The 21,737-nt window shown below is 41.3% G+C and overlaps 2 protein-coding genes across 2 annotated transcripts; both read left to right on the top strand.

Moving 5' to 3' along the window:
• Positions 1-1,065: 1,065 nt before the first annotated feature.
• Positions 1,066-1,873, top strand: THITE_112018 (uncharacterized protein; the record flags this gene model as incomplete). Its single annotated transcript, XM_003651130.1, has 2 exons — positions 1,066-1,170; positions 1,493-1,873. The coding sequence occupies 2 exons, from the start codon at positions 1,066-1,068 to the stop codon at positions 1,871-1,873; spliced, it is 486 nt and encodes a 161-aa protein (XP_003651178.1).
• A 1,399-nt stretch (positions 1,874-3,272) lies between these two features.
• On the top strand, positions 3,273-4,774 carry THITE_2111175 (uncharacterized protein). The gene has a single exon (XM_003651129.1). It carries the CDS (start codon positions 3,565-3,567, stop codon positions 4,426-4,428), a length of 864 nt encoding a protein of 287 aa, XP_003651177.1. The 5' UTR covers positions 3,273-3,564; the 3' UTR covers positions 4,429-4,774.
• Positions 4,775-21,737: the final 16,963 nt, after the last annotated feature.

Genomic DNA, 21,737 nt, shown 5'->3' with positions numbered 1-21,737 from the left:
TATTTTTCCATTCATATTTGCCAAGCTTTGGAGGATATTTGGGTGATTCGCATCCTACGTTAGATTACTCGCAGTATAAGGGCATTGCCAACTCCGTCGCAAATCCACCCTCGCAGGGAAACCTAAGAAAGTGCCTAATGTGCTCCGTCGGGCAATTTCACCGCAAGTAGGACAAGGCTCACAATGTCAAGACTGAACAGCTGGACACGCAGCAACTCGAGAGCTATCCAAAAAAAAAAAAAAAAAAAAAAAAAAAAAAGGGAACCTCACAGAACGCCGAAGGGTAGCCACGCCGGACGGTAGCCAATCGTGATCTCCAACTTGTCGAAAGAGCATTCCCTCTGAGCTCAGTTGGACCTCGTTGTCTAACGGCAATGGGCAACCGGTTCCGCATAACAAAACCCCAAAGTGCATTAGTGTTGGCCCGGACCTGGGACGGCACAATCCATGTCCGGAAAATAGCGTAAGCACCAGCATCTTCCGGGCAGCTTTTCCTGGAATTTACTGTAGCGTGGTGTATACACATATGCATGATATTTAGGTCTCTGTCCTCAACGGTGCAGTGGGCCCGGTCCGGCATGTTTCCTGGCGGGAAAGGTCTAGACCGCCAATGCCGCGGCACATGCTTGGCCCTAGCCGATGCGGTTTCCCTTACCCGAGGGCAAAAGGAAGAGAAGGGAAATTCGAAGCCCTCTGTTCTTCCAGAACAAAGGGGCACAAAATCCAAGGACAGCCACCTCTCCACAAAACTGCACCAAATCTGTTAACAATACCTCAACAGCCACCTTGAAAAGGTTTAATAAAACTTGGGCGATATACTTTTCAGGATAATAGCTCGCTAATTTAAGAATTTTACCTCCCCCAGGGTTGAAAGGGGTAAACCATTTTGAGGTCAGGGTTAATTATGGCTGTTGTATTAACAGTGGCTGTCCTATAATTTTATGGCTTTTTTTTTTTTTTTTTTTTTTTTGGAAGAACAGAGGGCTACGAGAATCCCGAGTTTTCCTTTTGTCATTCGGCAACTATCCACCAGCTGAGTTTAAGCTCTGTGGCTTCTGGGAACTCATGTTAGCCCTCGTACTGGCCAGAATCGTCACCTGGGCATTCTCAGGCATCCCCTTCGGGCACACCCTTGACTGGGCCGTGATTATTTTGGACATGCAGGCCATTGTAAACTACCTCTTTCGCCTCGCTCCTGATGCGCCAGCCGCTGAACGAGCATGAGAGGCTCGGCCGGGTCTCGGCCATGCTGCAGTCACGCCGAGGGAGATCGTTAGGGCGGGCCGCCGTGCCGTGACGGCCGAGGAGCTCGCCCGCCTGTAAGAAGCCCAGTTCGCCGGAAAATTGCTAGCGGAAACCCTAATCGGTCGGATCTCCACGGTCGCTTTGAGGATCTTTGGCCACAATCGTCACCGTCGGCCTTCATTGGGTGGGCATCTTCATCTGATTCGGATTCGGCCAGTACTGGGGATGGAGCGACCAGTAGCAGTAGTACATCAACTCGGTAACCTCGGCGCTGATAGTCTTTATCTTCGCTTTCCTCGCCAACGTTCAGGAGCGCCGCACCGACTACATCTATCGTTCTTTCGCCTCCATCTTCGAAGTGGACTCGTCAGTGGAGCTCAAGCTACGCGTTCTCAGCGGCGACAACACGTCAAACCCGAGGGTCGTTATCCCAGGCCCAGAGGCCGGGAAATTTCAGCGGGCCATCATCTACTTTGCCGACCTGGCGGGCATAGGTGTCATCTGCTCGAACGAAATCACGGCCGTTCTCGGCGGGGTCACCATCCTCGGGCTCCTCGCCGGCGACACGGCGATGAAGTGGTCCACGAGCTGCCAGTTGCTCTGCAACATCCCCCCGGGGCGTTGTTGAGTCGTTCTTCATGATGATTCTCATCACGGGCCGCAACATCAACGACTCACGCCGCCGCGCCGACCGCCGTACCATGTACGTGGGACGGCTCAAGCTTCTTGGATATGTGGAGAAACTGGAAGCTTCGCGTGCTGAGATGCGTGGTCGGCTCGAGTCTCCCGACCCATCTTGCTACCTGGATGTGTATCGGTTGTACTGGGCAGATCTTCATGCGCACTCATTGCTTCCTGAAACCAGCCGCCGTCCGCTCCCTGGGCGGCAGGGTTCGCAGCGTTATGTTCGCAGCGTTATCAACAGCGCAGTTGAATCCTAATCCAGAGATGGGGGCCTCAACGCTCCCACTGCCTGCTTGTCATTCCCAAGCGCCCGCAAGTGCGTTGACGACCCTTCTCGGCTCTTGTCGCCCGGATTCTCCTCGGGCGGATCTGACATCACATCTGTTCATCTTGGACGTTGATGGTCTTCAATGTCTCCTCGCTGCCCAGGCCGGGATAGGCTTGCGAGCCGCCCCCCCAAACAACTGACAGAATAGTTTCTATTCTTGCCGTGAGGACCCTTGTCCGTCTGAACAGGGCATACATGGTGAGTGCGGTAACGGCGTTCTTCGCGTTGTTGTTGGCGGGATTGTCTCATTGGCTCGAGTCTATCTCATTGCTCTGTGGCCCCCTGGCAAGTTTATGCTCCTGAATAAGAAAAGGAAAATCCCGTCCGGGGAAGCCAGCTTCAAGGCGGGATCTGTGGGGTAAGGCTGTTCTGTCAGCTGCTACTATTTTCAGGAGCTGTGCCACAGACGCGGTCCCACTGATCTTCGGCTGTCGCCCCGTGTGGTTGCATTTCTGGAGGCTCAGAGCCATGTGCTGCTTGCCTGCTTACCTCTTGGCACGGGGCAACTTTGTCCAACAACACCTCCAGGGGCTTGCTCCCGGTCAAAATGGCATGAGGGAATGCGATCCTCGTCCACCATTGGCGCAGACTGACGGCCCTGACATGGTGAACTTACACAACATTGTGTTCATTCCAGACCCTCGGTTCGCTCTGTGCTGCCCGGCTGCTGAGATGGTCTTAGATCTAGGGCCCCACATAACCGTCCTCATCCGCTGCTCTACACTAGCTGCGGCGAGCAAAAATTAAGGATCTTCACCCAAGCATAGTCTCCATACACTGCGCCGCATGGCCAGCCCGATGCGGACCTAAACTCGGCCGTGATGACTTGCAGAGAGTCATGGCGCTGTCGGTGGAGCTGCAAACACCGCCTGCAATTTCTTGGGAGGCTGACCAAAGCAAAGTTGACATTGGAGCCAGTCAGCGCCCGTGGGTAATCGCAATGGCAGTCTTCTAATTTTGTGGTTCGATTCTTTTTTGGACATCAACACTAAGGCTCACTAGCTATGAGCCGACGGAGATTCCGAACCACTGTCAGCCAGGGGCCTCATCGGGGCGATTCACGTCGATTATCACAACGAGCAGCCTTGGCGCAATTGCCAACCATCGCGGTGTCGTTTCTCTACGATCTAATCTGTGTATAAAGGAAGGTCACTCGTTCGCCCGCTCTGTCGTTGTTGAGTGCGCATCAAGATCACCAGTCACTCAGTCCACCACCAGCCGAGCTCTCACTTCAGCTTCATCACCCCATTACTAGCTCTCCCCACACCGAGAACTTGTTGCTTGCTTCACTTCCCCAAGCCTTCAAAATGAAGTTCCAGCTCGTCACCGCCGCCGCCGCCGCGATCTTTGTGGCCTCGGTCTCTGCCCTTCCCGCTCCCGTGGTCGACAACCACGGCCTCATCCCAGACACCGACAACTGGGTTGAGGATGGCACCATTGAGGCCATCCAAACCCGGGATACGGAGGACGCGGAGATCTTCGAGGCTCGCGACGTCGACGCCACTGAGGACCTCGATGCCCGTGACTCGGATGCCATCGAGGACTTGGAATTTCTGGAAGCCCGCGACGAGGATGTCACCGAGGTGACTGAGGAATCCAGCGAGACACTCCAAGCCCGAGACACGGATGAGGTCACTGAGACCCTCGACGTGCTCGAGGCCCGGACCAACGAGGTCAGCGAGGCGGCGGCCAACTTCAACTTCACGACCGACTTCAACTTCGCGCTCGACAACGTCCTGAGCCAGATCGAGGGGATCCCCGAGGATGTCCTCCAGCAGGGCGACGAGGCGCTCCACAAGTGGCTGGTGGACCACGGCATCCGCGCGGGCGACGAGAAGCTGAAGCGCGACACGGATGGCGGCGAGGAGGCGTCCGACGAGGAGGGCCTCAGCCTGCTGGAGCGCGGCGAGCTGGTTGCGCGCGCTTCGTGGTGGAAGATTGCCAAGTGCGTGGCCGCCATCGTCCAGCTGCTCGCGACCACGGCGGTGCCGGCAGCCAAGCTGCTGCGCATCAAGAAGTACATCGAGGAGCTCGGCGGTGCCAAGCAGGCTGTCGAGCTGCTGCTCAAGGCCACGACCAAGTCTGAGAAGCTCAAGGCCGGCGGCGAGGCGCTCGTTGCCCTGTCGGCCGAGCTGCTCGGCATCAGCAGCGTCAAGAACAACTGCTTCTAAAACATGGAGGCTGTGAAGACGAATGGTAAAGCAAAACGGGCCGTGGGCAGTGGGTCGGAGTTCTGGAAATGTTCATTTGGATGGACGGGAAATCTGAACAAGGGAGGTTGGGAGTAGGGAAGGTAACACGCTACAGCGAGCTGCGAGGTGTAGATGCAACGGTAGGATCGTAGTAGAGCATCGGAATGTAAAGAGAGTGCGTTGTTCTAGTATAAAGGAAAGCTAAAGACTGAACAGAGCGTGGTATATATATATCTAGGAGTGGGGAAACTATAGCCAGTGTATTATACCAAGCTCTAAGCCCCTTACCCCTAACGTAATATACCCCCTAGTTATTTAACAGAGCGCCTAAATATATATAGTTGAACAACTATAAAAACTAGAATATAGAAGATCTTTATAAATAGTAGGTTATATAGGAGTAGGTTGTATAAGGCTATAAGAAATTCTAAAGTATAGTTCTAGTTAATTAGAGCGCTTAGATCTAAGGAGAGGTATAAATTCCTATCTATAGGAGCTTAAGCCTCTTTCTTCCTATATATATCCTCTTATTCTCGTATAGTAGCTACTACCACTATCACTGTTCCTAGCTTCTTAAAGTATATAAGACTATTATACCTCTATACTTTGATATCTTCTTAGACGAATCGCCTATACCTTCGCCTACTTCTTTAGAGAAGGGTAATAGCGCTAAAGAGCTTATAGTAGAGCCTACTACCCTATATATCGTTTCTAAAGAGCTTGCTATACCTTTTTCTAATTAGTACTATAGTCCTCTAGTTAAATAAGTTATATACTCTTCCTTCTAGCTTACTACTATATTGCTCTAATATATCTTCTAGTTATACTTTATAAATAACTATAGAGTATAAGATCCTATACCTAGGTTATATATATACTACTCTTATAAGCTTTTATAATAGGATCTACTATAACTATAATAGCTATAGTATATATTGCTAATACTATAAACGCTTTAACTATAGCTATAAGCTAATTCTATCTACTATTATAGAGAAGGTATAAGCTTTAACTATAGCTATTAACGACCTTAACTAGAAGGTAAGTCCTAATTATTCGCTACTCTATACCCTCTATCTAATAGCTAAGTAGGCTATAAAGAAGATTCTATAACGTGCTGGCCTTATAGCGTCTGCAGATAAGCGTACGATGTTCTATTCAACTACTTTAAAGAAGGAAAAAGGAGAAGTACAGGCTGCGGTCCCTATGCGCAGAGTTTTTCAGGGGCTCGCGAAGTGGGTTCGGACCGACGTTATTCTGGGCGCGAGGCGGGCCCGCCACAGGTCCGTCCCAGGGCCACTACGGATCCTAGGCGCAGCCCTATATACCTAGCCCGGGTACAGCCCGGTCTATAATATATCCCCCCCGCCCTGTTAGGCGGTTAAATTGGAGTATATATAACGCTGTATCGAGCGTAGTTCAGGTCCAGTGCAACGCTAGTCGTAATATACGCCGGCACTTACTACTTAGTTGTATAGCGCCTACCTTATCATTGGAGTAGCCTAGCGTAGTTGCCTACTAAGGCTTTACCGCTTACGGTCGTCCTATTGCCTAGGCTCGAGTTGTCTATTTATATCGCCTTAGCAAGTCGCTAATTGGCCTTTCCCCGCTTTATACGTTTATATATCGCAACTACGTTGTACTAGGCGTATCTACTAATTGTGTACGACCTAGCCCCCTCTCGTACTATTAAAACCCTCTTCTCCCCTACGAACTTCGTGCCCTACGTTTTCTTCCTACTTCTACTATACGCCTTATCTCTCCTTCGTATACCTATCCTCTATCCTCTCTACGTATTGGCTCTTCCTACTTTGTTTCTATCTCGTACCCGTTTCTCAACCTTCTTATATATAGCAACGCCTACGTTGCCTACGCTATTTTCGTTATACATTCGTTCTACGCCCCGTCGGCAATATCCGTCGTTTCTTCGTACGACCGTTCTATATCTACGACGCTACTCCTTCAACTTTGACGCGAACTCGACAAGGACCTACTATACGTCTAGTTTGTTCTCGCAACTCTTTTTCCTTATATACGCTCGGCTTCTCGTCGTTTCCTTTATATATACGTCCTATATATATTTCGTCTATTTGCTCCGACCTCTATAGTAGCTTTCTATTCTCTTTATGATAGCGATACGTTCTTGAAACTTATTCGCTTTGTCCTTATTTATACCCTCTAAAATGTTGGCCGTAGTCGCTTCGCTTAGTAGTGGTGGAGAGGGACGTTGTCCCGGAGGAGACGACAACTAGGACTGCAATGTACGTCGTCCTTTGTTGGGCCTGCTTCGGCCCTAGGCTAGAAGCTGATAGTATCTTAGATAGAACTATAATAATTGTAACAACTCCTCTCGCTATACTATTGGTAGCTACATTGTCAAAGGCGACTTAGACAACGAAGATAATGCCCTTCCTAAAGAGGAAGGGGACATCTGCCTAAACTACGTTGAACAGCTTATATATAGTAACTTCGTTAAATACGTCCAAGGGTATAGAGAGAGCTATACAGAGTATACCAAGTCGTATACTAAGTGTCGCTAGGATTCAGTACTCTAGGCGACCAACCCCTCCCTATATATCGGCTTAAAGCGTTTAATTAAATTCTATATCGACAATAAAGCCGTTGCGAAGCTTATTTATAAGAAAATTGAAACCGAGCTAGCCTACTACGCTATTTTAAAGGCGTCGTTTATCGCCTTTATATATAGCTTCTATAGTACGATTAGTATAGCCCTCGTACACCGATCTCTAGTATACTCCGCCTTCGCCTTCGACATACCCCTGGTCACCTCCCCTACGCCTTCGACCCTAGGCTAGCGAGGAGCCCTAGTTCTATACTAGGCCCCTTAGGACAATCTCGCTATATAGTACTATAATCGCTTTGTCGAGTATATAGCGTAACATCTTAATTCTTCCTAGTAGGAGAATTAGTATATTGTAGAGGCTGTCTATACTATAGTATAGTCTTAAGCAACTGTCCTTAAGACGAATTTACGCTTTGTAGAGTACGTTATTACGCTTACCTCCCCCTCGCCTATCTATACCCTTCAGGGGTCCCGTCCCTACCACTTACCCTATATGTACACGTCCCCCTACGACCTATACTACGAAGGACGCCTATCCTCCCCTATAGAGGACGTTTTATATACCCGTCAAGCGTATATACCACCTTTGCCCTATACCCCTCGTACGCCTAATCCACCCCTATATATACTCGCCTCGCCTATATACCCGTTTAAGGATAAGGAGGAGGACCTACTAGATATAGGACCCATTATAGAGCTAGAGTAGGTAGCATCGTTTATATGTCTTATTGTCTTTTTATATATAGCTACGTTCTATTTGGTTTTAGGAGGATAACTAGATTTAGGTATACTATAGTTTCCCTATACCTAGGTAGTTGTATTTGTCTAAGTTGTTAGTCTTTATAGGGTAGTTTATATACAAATATAACGTTTCCCTTTCCTCTTCTAGTTCGACATTGGCCTATCGTTGTATTATATATCTCCCTATTCCTACTCAAACTCGTTAAATACAGTAGTATCTAAGAAGTTCTCTAAGGGCTCCTATATCGGTTTATTGTAACCTACCTACTTAACGTATACGTCGCGGTTGTTCCCTCTCCCCTTTACGTTCTAAGCTTTAAAGATCGCCTCTATCCTATACTCTTACTAGGGAACACCTTTCTTCGATATAACCTATATAGGGTCTAGTCGCTTATTTGTAACTTTCTATAAAGGGAGTAGGTCGGAGGCTGTTCGCTCGACTAGGTCAATATAGAAGGTTGGGTATAGGCCACTTAGTACATTGAACGTTACTGTTAGGGGGGTAGGTACTACGACTATCTTATACTTGGTATTTAGCTAGTTGAACTTCTTACTAGGGTAGTTCGTCTTTATATTGCGTAGGGAGAGCTATACCTCGTCCCTAACCTAGAACCGCTTAGCTAGGCGACGGGAGCGGTTCGTATTCGCCTACTACCGCTACTATATATATACGATGGCCGCTTAGGTCTACTCTATTCCCTTCTTCAGATGGCGGAGGAACCTGGTAGCGCGGCTTTCTAGGGAGGTTATAGGCGTCGTTAGGATTGTGATAAGTTGTATAGGGCTTATGTTGAACCTATGGAGGAGGTAGTTCGGATTTACTCCGATTATAGACAAGTCTTTGTTATTGAGCGTAAACTAGTAGGCTAGGAGATATTTAGGCTAGTTGTACTATACAAAGGAAACGAAGATCCAGAGGATCGCTTATATCTCTTAATTGACCTACTCTATCCCTCTATCCGTCTAAGGATAGTAAAACGTCGATAGGAGCTACTCTACCTCTACTGCCTTATATAATATAGTCCAAAACCTATTTAGCTAGTCCGACCTATAGTCGGTTATTATTTGAGTTGGGAACCTATAGAAGCGCTACTATACGTTATAGAATCGAAGGGTATACTCTTCCACTCTTATCGAATATATTGCCTCGAGCTATATATACTTAGAGAGACGGTCGGTAATCACTATAAGGTAGCTAGGCGCCCCCTTATCCTTTATAGGGAGGTTGGTTATAAAGTCAATAGAGATCTGTTTCCAAAAGCGATTAGGGATAGGCAAAGGTTACAAAAGCCCTTGACGTAGTTATCGAGAGATCTTGCTCTAGCGGCACTGATTATAGTTCCTAACGAACCGCTTTACATTGGACGATATAAGGTCCTAGTAGTAATCTCTCTAGAGTATTTTAAATAGCCTATTGCGCCCTAGGTATCTCGATATAGCTAAGTTATAGATCTACTAGATGATTATAGTAGTTAGAGGCTCCTATATAGGGAGCTAGAGACGGCTATAAAACTAAAGTGCGCCTTATACATTGAGGGAGTAGTCTACAATCTAGGTCTATACTACATTCGTCTCCTTTAGAAACTTCTAAGCTCCGTCGTAAACGGCTTAGAGCTAGTAAGCGTAGTACTTATCTCCGACAATACCCTCATCCTATAGGGTAGCGAGCTACTTATCCTCGAAGAGCGCCTCTCCTATAGGTAACCTAACCTCCTCCTATACACTAGTCTAATATACTTTGATCGGAGGGAGTAGCTAGGCGATACGCTAGCTATCCTTAGGCTTGTCCTATTTACGCTAAGAGAATGTATTAGGGCGTAAGGCCTAGGATCCTAGCCGGTACTTTAGCTCGAAGTTGAATAGGGAGAGCATCTCCGTCTATTAGGCTTGTTGTTCACTGATTAGACGTAGCTAGGTGAAGTACTTAAGGTTCTTATAGTCGGTTAGGATAGTAAAGGGGGCCGCTATACTCCAGAGCTCTATCGACTAAGCCTTAAGGCAAGAGATAATAGCTAGTAGCTCCTTATTGTAGATAGTGTAATTACGTTTAATAGGGCTTAGCTTTATAGAGTAGTAGGCTATAGGGTAGAGAACCTTGTTCTCTCCCCGCTAAGATAAGCACTTGCTAAGCGCTATACTAGAATAGTCCGCTTCTACAACTATCTCCCTCTTAGGGTCCTACTAGGCGAGGATTAGCTCCGATATAAATATGGCCTTAAGTGTATCAAAGGCTTTCTATTCCTCTTTACCTTAGTGGAATAGGATATTCTTATAGGTAAGGCGTGTCAATGGGGCCGCCTTTTCAAAGAAGTTGGAGATAAAGTTGCAATAGAAATTAGCGAATCCTAAGAAGCTCTATACTCCTTAGACTTTGTAGGGCGCCTCCTATTTATAGATAGCCTTGATCTTCTTAGGGTTAGGACGGATATAGACCCTTACCTCTACGATATACCTTAGATACTTAACTTCCTTTACTACAAATATATATTTCTTAAGGTCTAGGTTGAGGCCTACGTCCCTTAGTCTTTAGAGGACCTTACGTACCTTTCTTATATAGTCCTTTCGGCTTCTACTCGAGTATACTAAAACGTTGTTAAGATATACTGTTATATAATCTCCTAGCGTTAGACTAAAGGCGTTATTGATATATCTCTAGAACGTTGTAGAAGTACCTACAAGCCTAAAGGGGTAGATTAGCTATTTAAATAGTCCGAACCTTATATAAAACGCTATAAGGTACTCGTCCCTTTCAGCTATCTAGATATAGTAGAATATAGCTCTAACGTCTAGCTTTATAAGCTATTTGGCCCTAGCTAAGGACCGAAGAGTCTCCTTAATTAGGGGGAGTAGGTACTAGTCCTACTTAGTGATTTTGTTCAAGGCTTGGTAGTCTATATAAAACCTCTATCCTCCTTCTAGCTTCTTTGTAAGAAGGACTAGGACAACTACCAATAAGGAGCTTACCTAGATCTATCCTTTATCTAATAGGTCTACGACCTACTTCCGAATCTTTAGAAGGTAGTCCCTTAGTATATTGTATAGGGGTCCCTATAGGAGCTTAGGAGGTTTTTCGTCTAGGCCCGTCTTAAGACAGATATAATGGTCGGTCTCCCCTTGATAAAGGGGTAGGCCATTAGCCTTCTCTTTATCGAAGAGGTCGGCGAAGTTATATAGCTCCTTTGGTAGAGCGACCTTTAGGTCTAGGTCAGTATCGGGCTAGGAGACGGCCGCTCCTAGTATAGTAGTTATCTCGTAGATACTAGTGACGAGGAATGTGTTTTATACCCCTTTAGACTTCTTCCTTTATACCCTACAGGCTATGCCCACGAACATCGCGCCTATAACTAGGGTAATATTGGTTTCCTTCTATTGTAAGAAGCATTTACGTACCTATAGGTCGCCTTGCGAATTAACAGTAAAGACCCCGTTGACTAGGTCTAGTACAATCCTACAGTGGTTTATCTAGAGGAGCCCCAATATAACGTTGTAGGCTAGCCCTAGGACTATATAGAATATAGTAGCACTGATCTACCTATCGATGTCTATCGTAATATAGGCGATATATATGATTTTCTTTGTAATTTGCACCCCCTTGACTATAATACCTAAGGTATAGGGAGTTAGTAAGCTTACCTACTCGATCTCTAACCTCTGATATACTCTTTCGCTAATAGCTCTATAGCTTTAGTATCTACTATCCACTTATATATTTATAAAACTAGAGGAGTTTAGGAAAATAGAGATAAGAAAGGGGGGCTTATCTATTCTCTTTCTAATCTCTATAAACTCGTTCTATAAGCGGCTAGGTCCTTTTAGCCTTTATACGAGACTTTGTATAGGGGCTACTCTTTTCTCTCCTCCTCCTCAAAGGGAGAGTCCTCCTCTATCTATTCCTTGGCCTCCAACTTATTAATATCGACTTAAGGAGCTAGTCTCTTAGCCAGGGCGAAGGGATAGGTAGCTACGAAGTAGCCTTAGCGCCTATAACGGATATAGGCTCCGGCCTATTGGCGCGCTATATATACTTCGTCACTTATCTACTTCGCCTATAGTACGTTTACGCCTCGTTTTCCTCTATTCTACTACTGCTTTCCTTTACGACCCTTGTTGGCTCCCCCCCGGGCTAGGGCAGTATAGGTCATATTGATCCCAGTTATCGGTATATCTCTATCTATATCCTTCTCCATATTTACGTTGGGCCTAGGTCGCTTACCCTAGGACTACTAGTGTCGTTCCTCTAAGCGGAGGGCCTCTAGGTCGATAGCGATCTCGCGGTACCTTACGATAGCTATAGCATAGTCGTTCTATAGGACCCCCCGTCCTACTACAATATACTTCAACTTTAAGGAAAGGCATCGTTATAGTCTAATAAGTTGTACCTCGTTACTTTAATTGAGTCCTCTAGCCTTTGATAGCTTTGCCTTAAAGCGAACAATAAAGGAGGAGAACGGCTCGTTGTCTCCTTAGTAGAGTATATCTAGCTCCGTCAAGGCTATAACCTATTTATAGGGGTCTATATAGATTGTTGAGAGATACTTAAGAAACGTTTCTAGGTTATAATTGTAGCTAGGTCCTCCTAATTTATAGAAGGCTACGACCTTAGCCTAGACTCCCTAGCTAAGGTTCCCCTAAATGAACACCTATTAGTCATAGGGGCCCCCGATAAAGTCCTAGTCCACCACTAGGATATACATTATTATAGCCTTCTAGGTAGTAAAGAGCTCCTTTTTACTATCGAAGGGTTGTCCTATAGGGAGGCGCTTCCACTACGTCTAAGGAGCTGCTAGAGCTACAGCGTTAGTCGTCGAAGCTAGGGCGTTGGCCACCGTAGGGGCGTTCATAGTCTAAGCTATAGTAATCTAGGCTGTACGAAGTTCCTCAATAGTTACGTTCTATTGTACGATCGTCTCCTATAGGAGCTAGAAATGTTCGCGGACCCAATCTAGGTCCAGGACCTATAGGACGCTTAGGTTGTTTATAGTGACGTCCAGTCCGCTCAATGCCAGCGTCGAAACGCCTAGTATACTACTCTCGTCCACGCCTAGAAGCAATAGCTACTCCATCTACCTAAAGGTAGTTGAACTATAATATACTGGCCTTATAGCGTCTATAGATAAGCGTATAATATTCTATTCAACTACCTTAAGGAAGGAAAAAGGAGAAGTATAGGCTACGGTCCCTGCGCGTAGAGTTTTTCAGGGGCTTACGAAGTAGGTTCGGACCGACGTTATTCCGGGCACGAGGCGGGCCCGCCACGGGTCTGTCCCAGGGCCGCTACGGATCCTGGGCGCAGCCCCACATACCTAGCCTAGGTATAGCCCGGTCTGTAACAGATTCGCTCTACGCTTTATATACTTTTAAACGATCCTTAGGAGGTTGAAGGAGAGGGAGAATAGTAGGATATAGAGATAGTAGAGCTAGAGGAGTAGTAGCCTTAGTAGTAGATATAGATATAGGAGTAGATAGAGGAGGTTCCTATAGTTGCCTAGGATAGAGCTTTAGATAACCCCTTTAGTTTTATACCTATAGCGTTGATAGAAAGAGAGGTATAGAAGGTACTCTCTAAGTAGGTAGAGAGCGATAAACTAGTTGATAATTAGGAGCTAGAGCAAGTCGTTGTATAGACGATAGAGCTAGCAAAGTAGTTAAAGATATAAGCTTAGATCCTTTAGCTTTAAAGAAAGACGATAATAACAAAGCTTATTAATCGTTAGAATATATAAAGCTAGAGTAAAGAATAGTAGTAGTAGATAGTCCTTAAGAAGAAGATAGTTAACTCCTCTACTCTTTTTTTACTTAATATATATTTTAAAGGTTTAATAGAATATAGAAGTGTTTAAACTTCTATTTCAAGAGCTATTTTATTAAGCCGTCTATAGGCATCTATACTATAGGGAGGTAGAGTATATTAAACTATTTATTCTAATACTTTTAATAAAGCTATATATTATAAATATCTATATAGTATAGGTAAGTATTAATCTTTATATACTTTTCTACTATAAGGTAGATTGTCTACTAGTTATTATAGAAGATCTTCTAAAGCTCTCTATTCTTAAATACAAAGTCCTTAAATAAGCGTTTTAAAGTAATTATCTTAGCTATAGTAAACAACAAAGCTTTTAACTCTACTTTAGTAGAAGATATAATAACAGTATCTTACTATATAGCTTTCTAGGAGATTAACCTATTAAAGAGCATTATAATATAGCTCTATAAAGAGCGTTATATATCTAGATTATTAGTATACAATACGTTGAATATAATCTAGAGCATCTAGTAAACAACCCTACCCCTATACTATATACTAAAGAAGTATATAGTATATAGGTATTAAATAACTTATTTTACTACTTTGATATACTCTAGTCCTAAATTTGTTAAGAACTAAGAGAGCTTTATAGCTATAAATACGGTATTAGACTAGATTATAACTATAGAATAGAGGATTAAGCCTATAAGCTTTTAGTATAGTTTGATCTACTTAGGGGTTGCCTCTCTCTTAAACTTATAAAGCTCCTCTATAAAGAGAGGAATAGCTAGAGTACTTGCTATATTAGAGAGACTATACTTCTTTACAATCTTCTCGATATAATAGTTATATATAAGCTAGATTTTATATACTCTATAATTATAGATAACCCTAATCCTAAAGAAGTATTTAATATCGCTTTATTTATATACTTTATACTTCGCTTTAATGCCTTTTATAATATACTTTATAGCTATAGCATTATCTTAATAGTAAACTACTAAGAAGTTGTTGATATAGAAGATAAGGATTATCTTCTTCTTAGGGTTAAGGAATAGGTAGAGTTCTTTTATAGAGAGCTATAAGCTAAGCTCTTTAAAAGTACTATAGAACTTATTATACTATAGGAGTAGCGAGTCTTTTAGCCTATAGAGAGCCTTTAGGAACTCTATATAGATCCCTAGTTTCTTAAATCTCTCTAGAAGCTTATAAGTCACCTACTCTATTTATAGCCTCTTTACATTTAGGAACGTCTATTTCACATTGAACTACTGAATTAGGGTGATAGACTATCTGGATATAGGAACCTAGTTTTTCTATTCGTTTCAGTACGTTGCATTCGTTGCTAGGGGGACTAGCCCTTTAATTATATATATTTAAGCGGGCTGGGCCTATCTTCTTCGTTATTAAGCAAGATATCAAACAGTTATCAATATACGTTCGTTGACGCTACGTTAGTGGTTCTCCTTCTTCTAGGAGGGCTACTAAGCCTCTCCTTTCGTTGTTCTACCTTTATCTAGACGATAGGCATTTAAGCTGTTAAGCTCTAACTATATTCTTACTGTTTTTTATCTTTCCGTTATATCCTACTAGACGTACTTAAGCTATATGTCTTCCTCTTAGAAGACATCCTTCCTACTACTCGATATATACTATTTTCATCTGTCTAAAGGGACATTGTATTCCCTTAGGAGCTATCTCGTACGCCTAGTCCTAGGTATAGTAGAGTAGGTTAGTATAAAGGCTTTATACTATTTCAAATAGAGGCTCAATCGAAGAGGAGCTCAACTCTATATCTAAATAGGATAATATAGACTATAAAGTCTTCTAAGATCGTAGAACTATATAATACTATATTAATAGCTATACGACAACGATATAGCTAACTTATTAAGGCTCTAATATACCGATATCGGCATTTCTAGGAGGTGTAGAAACCTATTAAGGCGTATACGTTCTAGGGGTCTATTAAGACCTTGTCCTAGGAGACCTTCCTTTGCCTAGATAGCGTAGAGCATCGAAAAGATATCTCGTTATCCCTAATACTTCGAAGACCTATTGAAGCTTCGTTATTATCGATATAGTAGTTGTAAAACGTTAATCTAATTGAAAGACGACAGTTCTATCCTCCTAAGTAGAGACAGGGGTAGAATTTTTATCGATCGTCATTTTCTTCTCTAGTCTAGCTGAACTAGTTATAGAAGTAGTTAAGTATAGTAGCTATTTACAAGCTTCTAAGCTTAGGGCTATACCTTTACAATACTTAGTTCCTTCTAATAGTGTATTTAGCACTGTTTTATATTAGATACAAGGTCTTAGTATAGACGTTTACTTTTCTTCTTAAGAGCTATACTCTCACTGCTATTACATTAGTTAGGTTTAATATATTGGTTGCTAGGGGTATCTAGGTAATCTATAAGGAACCTATAGTTATCCTTTAGGGCCTTTAGACTATATATTCTAAAAGAACCTAGCTTTTTAAAAGGTTTTCTTCCTTTAGATAGACGTCGAAGGAGTCGATATTCTTATAGAAGTGTATATATCAATCTTTTTATAGTCTATCGATATAGTCGTTGCCTTTCTTAAAGACGATAGCTAAGTACTTAATAACTAGGCTCTAGCGATATATATATACATTGTCTATAGAAGCTCTAGGAATCTCGTCGACCTCTATAATATTATTAATCCTAATACCAACCTCCAAGGGAGAGTCTAAAGATATATCTGTCTTATAGCCTTTATAAGGTATATTAAGCGAAGAAGACCTAGCTAAAGCGGTATAGATACCCCTTTCGTCTTCGCTAGATACCTCTACTTCGCCTATCTATATAGAGGTATCTATAGTAATACCTTCTAGTCTCTCTAAAGCCGAAGCTTTAAAGAAGATAACTAAATATATTCTTATTACTACGCTTAGCGCGACCTTTCCGACCTCGGCGAAGGCTAGCCTTTAGGGCCGCTTCTCTAGTTAGAATGCTATATAATAGATTAAGACCTTTAAAGAGATATATAAGGCTTATTATGTTATTAATGACAAGACCTATATATATTTGTTTAAGCTTTAGTACAATACTACAATTTAGCCTATTATCTATTACTAGGAGAAAAAGGATTAGAAGACCTAGGCTACTTTCAAGGCTAAGTTCCTAAAGTGCTAGAAGGGCGATAATCCTAAATAGTATAGTGATAGAGGTTACCTTTATAATCTGATCGAAGGGAGATACTAGCTAATTAGCAAGATTATCTACAACTACTTCGAGTTGATCGACTATATATACGCTATTGCCTCTACTAAAGTTCATAAGGAGCTATAGTATATAATCGTTCTAACTATATAGTATATACTCGATTAGTAGATCTAGGTAGCTTTTAAAGACTGTTAATGTACTTTAAAGAAGGACGATAAGGATTCTATCTATATTACAAAGTAGGTAGACTTCCTTAAGTTCGTTTAAGATACTCTTTAGAAGGGTCTTAATATAGAAGACCTCTTTCTTAAGACCTATAAGCGTAAGATTGATCTATAGAAGTACTACTCGCCTTTGGCTACGCCTACTATTAAGACGACTCCTAAGCCGTAGAACTAGGAAGAGGAGGAGCTAAAGAAAGCTCTTATACCTACGTCTAATGATATCGACGATCTAGCTAATTAGCTCTAGCGTCTACGTATCTAGAAGTAGAAGATCGCTAAATAGTTTAAACGGAAGATCGAGGCCCTCCGTTTATATAGAATCGATCCTACTCTTAACAAGATTAAGGTTCTTTAGACGTATTTCCAATAGTAGAGCCATTTATAGGAGAGATACATTAGCTTCGTCACTAGCCTATATATTGATAGTCGTCCTCCTAGCTATAGTAGACCTATAAACTCTAGCTATTGCTACTATTGTAGTAACTCTAACTATATAGTCCTTAAGTATATAGAAGCTATAAAAGCTATAGCTATAGGTCTAATATATCGTAAAGGTATAGACTACTGCTTTAGCGATAGGAGTAAGAAGGGCTATACGCTAGCCGAGACGATTACCTTTATAAAGGTAGATATTAATAGTATATAAGAGGTTAGTAAAATCGGCTAGCTTATTCTTATATATATAGCCTATTGCCTACAATATAATAGCTACCCTATATACTAGGTATACTATTGTAAGTATAAGCGTCTAAATAGTCGTCTATTTAAGCTAGATATATCCCTAGTACTAAATAAGTACTACCTCTAGTAGCCTAAGCCATATTAGGAGCCTACAAATATTTAGACAACGATCAATTGTCTTATATATAAAGGGGAGCCTAAGCTTACCTTCGCCTTCTATTATATAGTGTTTAATCAATTGTTGTTTTATATAGTTCTATTAGAGGGAGGTTATATCTTAACTTAGAAGGTTGTCCTATAGCCTACGCTAAAGGCTAACGAATTCCATTGACTACCTCTTCCTCTCTCTAACTAGACTAAGGGGGAAGCTAAGAAGGAAGCAGACAAGGAAGTAGAGACTATACTTCAAGGTATACTGCCTATTAAATGTCGGTTCACTAAAGATAAAAGGGAAGATAACTTCCTAATAGGTAGCGTTCTTATACCTCTAGCAGAGCCTCTTTATATAACTATCCTTAAGAACCTAGCTATAGTAAATCGTATAAAGAAAGAGGAGCTATAATCTAAGCCGCCTACGTCAAAGATTGCTATATTGCCTCTATATATAAAGGATACGATCTATACTATAATAAAGACAAAAACTAGTTTAACCCTTAACGACTTAGTCTATATCTCGCCTAAGTATAAGGACGCTTTAATCATATACCTATAGAGCATTTCTACTGATATCGAGATTATCGACTATAAAGGGTCTAGTATTCCTAAGCCTAATAGACTAGCTACTATACTAAAAGATATAGGAGTCTATATATAGGCTTTATATACTAATATAAATATACTTGATAGTCCTTGCTCTAGTTAGACTAAGACGGTTCTAACGATCTTTAGAGTCATTAAAGATAGCGTATAGGGCATCTATATAGGAAGCCTCTAGAAGCGTTGGATTTATAAAGGTCTACCTAGAGATATTAACAACTATATCTATACCCTATTATAGAAGTCTATCTCAACGCTTTTAGTCTTATAGTATATAGAACTTAGTACAATAAATAAAAGTATAGTCGTTTCCTACTTTATATATCTAGTTTAAGAAAGGTCATTATAATAAGTATCTCGCCCTAATCGACTCTAGTTTAGAGTATAACTATATCTCGATAAACGTTGTTAAGAAGTATATACTACTATACTAGCCTACTAAGGTCGTTTCAAAGGGCCTTTATAGCTTGGCACTATTCTTCGGAGAGACCTAGGTCACTTTTTATCTAGGCGGAGTTAGCATTAACCTTTACTTCTTTATAACTAAGGACATTGTTAATAGGTATAAAGTAATCTTTAGTATACTATTCATCAAGGATACTGCTCTAACCTTCAATTATTATAATAGCAATTTAATTATTGCTAATCTGCTTATAGAAGGAAAGATAGTCTAGGCGTATATCGTCTCTAAGAAGATTGCTTAGTAGAACCGCCTACTATCTTTAATATAACTAGCTATTTAGAAGTAATTCTAGGGATTAACAAAGAGTCTTAAAAGAATCCCTAACTAGGTAGAGATAGAGGAAGGCGAGACTACTCTTAGTTTCTTTAACGATAGTATAGGTAAAGTAGTTTTTTATTTTATTTTATAGAAGTCCTATATACTGCTCTTTAATACTCTTTTTCACGTTGTATATTCTTATTCTTTATCTTCTTTGTCTAGATAGACGAAGATCGAATTGTTATCCTATTCAAAAGGGAAGAGGGGGACCCTAGTTAGAAACCCCTTTTCTAACTAGAGGCTAAGGCAGGGATTCGAGTATAAGGTCAGATATACTTTAAAGACGTTTACGTTTTAGAAGAATATTATAAATAAGGTTCGACTAGTCGATTTAATATTATTAGATAGCTCTATATTAGAGGGAGATCTATTATAGTAAGAAAAGTAGCTTATAAAGGCTAAGGTAAAGATATAGTTTAAAAAGAAATAAAATAATTTTATAGTCCTCTATTTCTTAGATCTTAGGCTAGGCTCGAGGCTTACTAAGGAGCGCCTTTAAACGATATTCGCTATTATAGATAGGTTCCTTAATAAGCTAGAAAAGGAGATATTCGCTAAGATTTTATAAAACTAGGAAGCTACGTTTATATAGAATTTCACTGAGTATAGGCGTATCTATAAAGATATTGTCCTACCCTAGTACATTAAGACTATTCTATATAAGGCCTAGTAGAGCAAGTCTATTTCGATTCTAAAGCTATTAATATAGAAGGTTATTGATCTACTTAGAGAGAGGTAGATATATAGGATTATTGAGTATAGCTATACAAGCTACTATAATAACTAGTTCCTTATTTTTAAAAAAAATAGTAGATTATAGCTTATTAATGATACTTAAAAGGCTAATGCTATAATGATCTATAACGCTTTCGTCCTACCTACTATAGAGGAATTTAGTAAGGACTTTAGTAGCTATAAGCTAATGTCTCTCCTAGATCTCTTCTCTAGTTACAACTAGGTTAATCTCGATAAGCAGAGCTATAATTTAACGACCTTTTTAACACTAATTAGTCTCTTCTATATATATACGCTGCCGATAGGGGGTATAAATTCCATTGCTTAGTTCTAGTAGGCTATAACAACGATCTTTAGTGACTTTATCCCAAATGTCTATTAAGTCTACCTATACAATATTGTAGTAAAAGGTCCTCGATCTAATTATAATGGCCGTTTAGATAGAGGGGGACGTTGCGAATTTGTTGTCGAGTATCTTAAGAATATCGATATAATGTTACTAAATATAGAGCTAGTAGGTACGACTATCGCTATAGTGAAGTCGAAATAGGCGTAGTCGAAAGCGGTCCTATTTAGTTATCTTTATATATTTGATAGGCGCCTTTTTAAGGAAACGAAGGTGATTAAGATAAAGGAATAGAAGACCTATTCTAACGTTAAAGAGGTATATACCTTTGTTGGAATAGTCGGATACTACTAGATCTAGATTAAAAGCTTTATAATTATCGTAATTCCTCTTTATACCCTAATAAAGAAGGATACTAAGTGGACTTAGGGGCCTATTGAGTAGAAGGCAATGGACGAGGTAAAGGAGAAAATCACTACTACTCTAGTCTTTACAACGCTTATCTATAGCGATCTACAATATAGTATAATCTTCTTAGTTTACAACGCTAGTATCCTTAGCTAGAGAGGTATACTTAAGTAGGTCGGTCTTAATAGTAAGAGATACCTATATAGGTTCGAGAGTAGTATCTAGTTAAAGATAGAGAAGCAGTATAATACTATAAAGAGGGAACTAAGGGGGCTACTCTTCCTTTTAAAGCGTTTTTACTACTATCTTTTTAATATACATTTTACTATAGAGACCAATGTTCTAGTTCTAGTCTATTAGCTCAATAGTACTATAAACGATGTTCTAGGTACTTTTATAATACACTAGATTACCTAGATCCGCCTATTCGACTTCGAAGTCAAGTATATCCTAGGTCCTAAGAACGTTGTAGCTAATACGTTGTCCTATAAGCTGCCTAGGCCCTCTAACTATATAGAGAAGGAGTTAGAGGAGAATATCGACGACTAGGTCGACGTTTAAATCTTTGTTAGCTATATAGGCGAAGGGACTTTGTATCTAAAGGGGAAGCTAGAACCTATCTACCTTCGAGAAGATTACTCTTAGCGTTCCTAGGATATTGTCTACTTCTTATCGACGATAGAAGCTCCACTTGGCTATAGTCTATACTAGAAGCGACATTAGCTTAAAAGGGAAGCGTTAAAGTACTTTGTCGAGGATCGTTACCTTTTCCTCCAAAGTATAAATTATATATAGTATTATAGGCGTATTGTTGATACCTCTAAGGAGAGACGTTTAATCTTCGACTAGTATTACAATAAGGTTGGCTATTATAGAAGGGAGCCAATATATCGATAAGTAATAAACTACTACTACTAGTATAGTATATATAAAGATATAGTAAACTAGATTTGGGTTTACACCCTATATCAAGTGTACAATGCTTAGAGGTTTAAAGAAGTAGTAGGTTAAATAGCGCCTTCGCCTTTTCCTTTTACTAAATGGCACCTCGATATCTAATATATACCGTCTAGCTATAAAGAGAAGAAATGT

The sequence above is a fragment of the Thermothielavioides terrestris genome, chromosome 2 (genome assembly GCF_000226115.1).
Source record: "Thermothielavioides terrestris NRRL 8126 chromosome 2, complete sequence".
In the NCBI taxonomy this organism is placed as follows: domain Eukaryota; kingdom Fungi; phylum Ascomycota; class Sordariomycetes; order Sordariales; family Chaetomiaceae; genus Thermothielavioides; species Thermothielavioides terrestris.
This window is presented reverse-complemented; position numbering and strand designations above follow the sequence as displayed.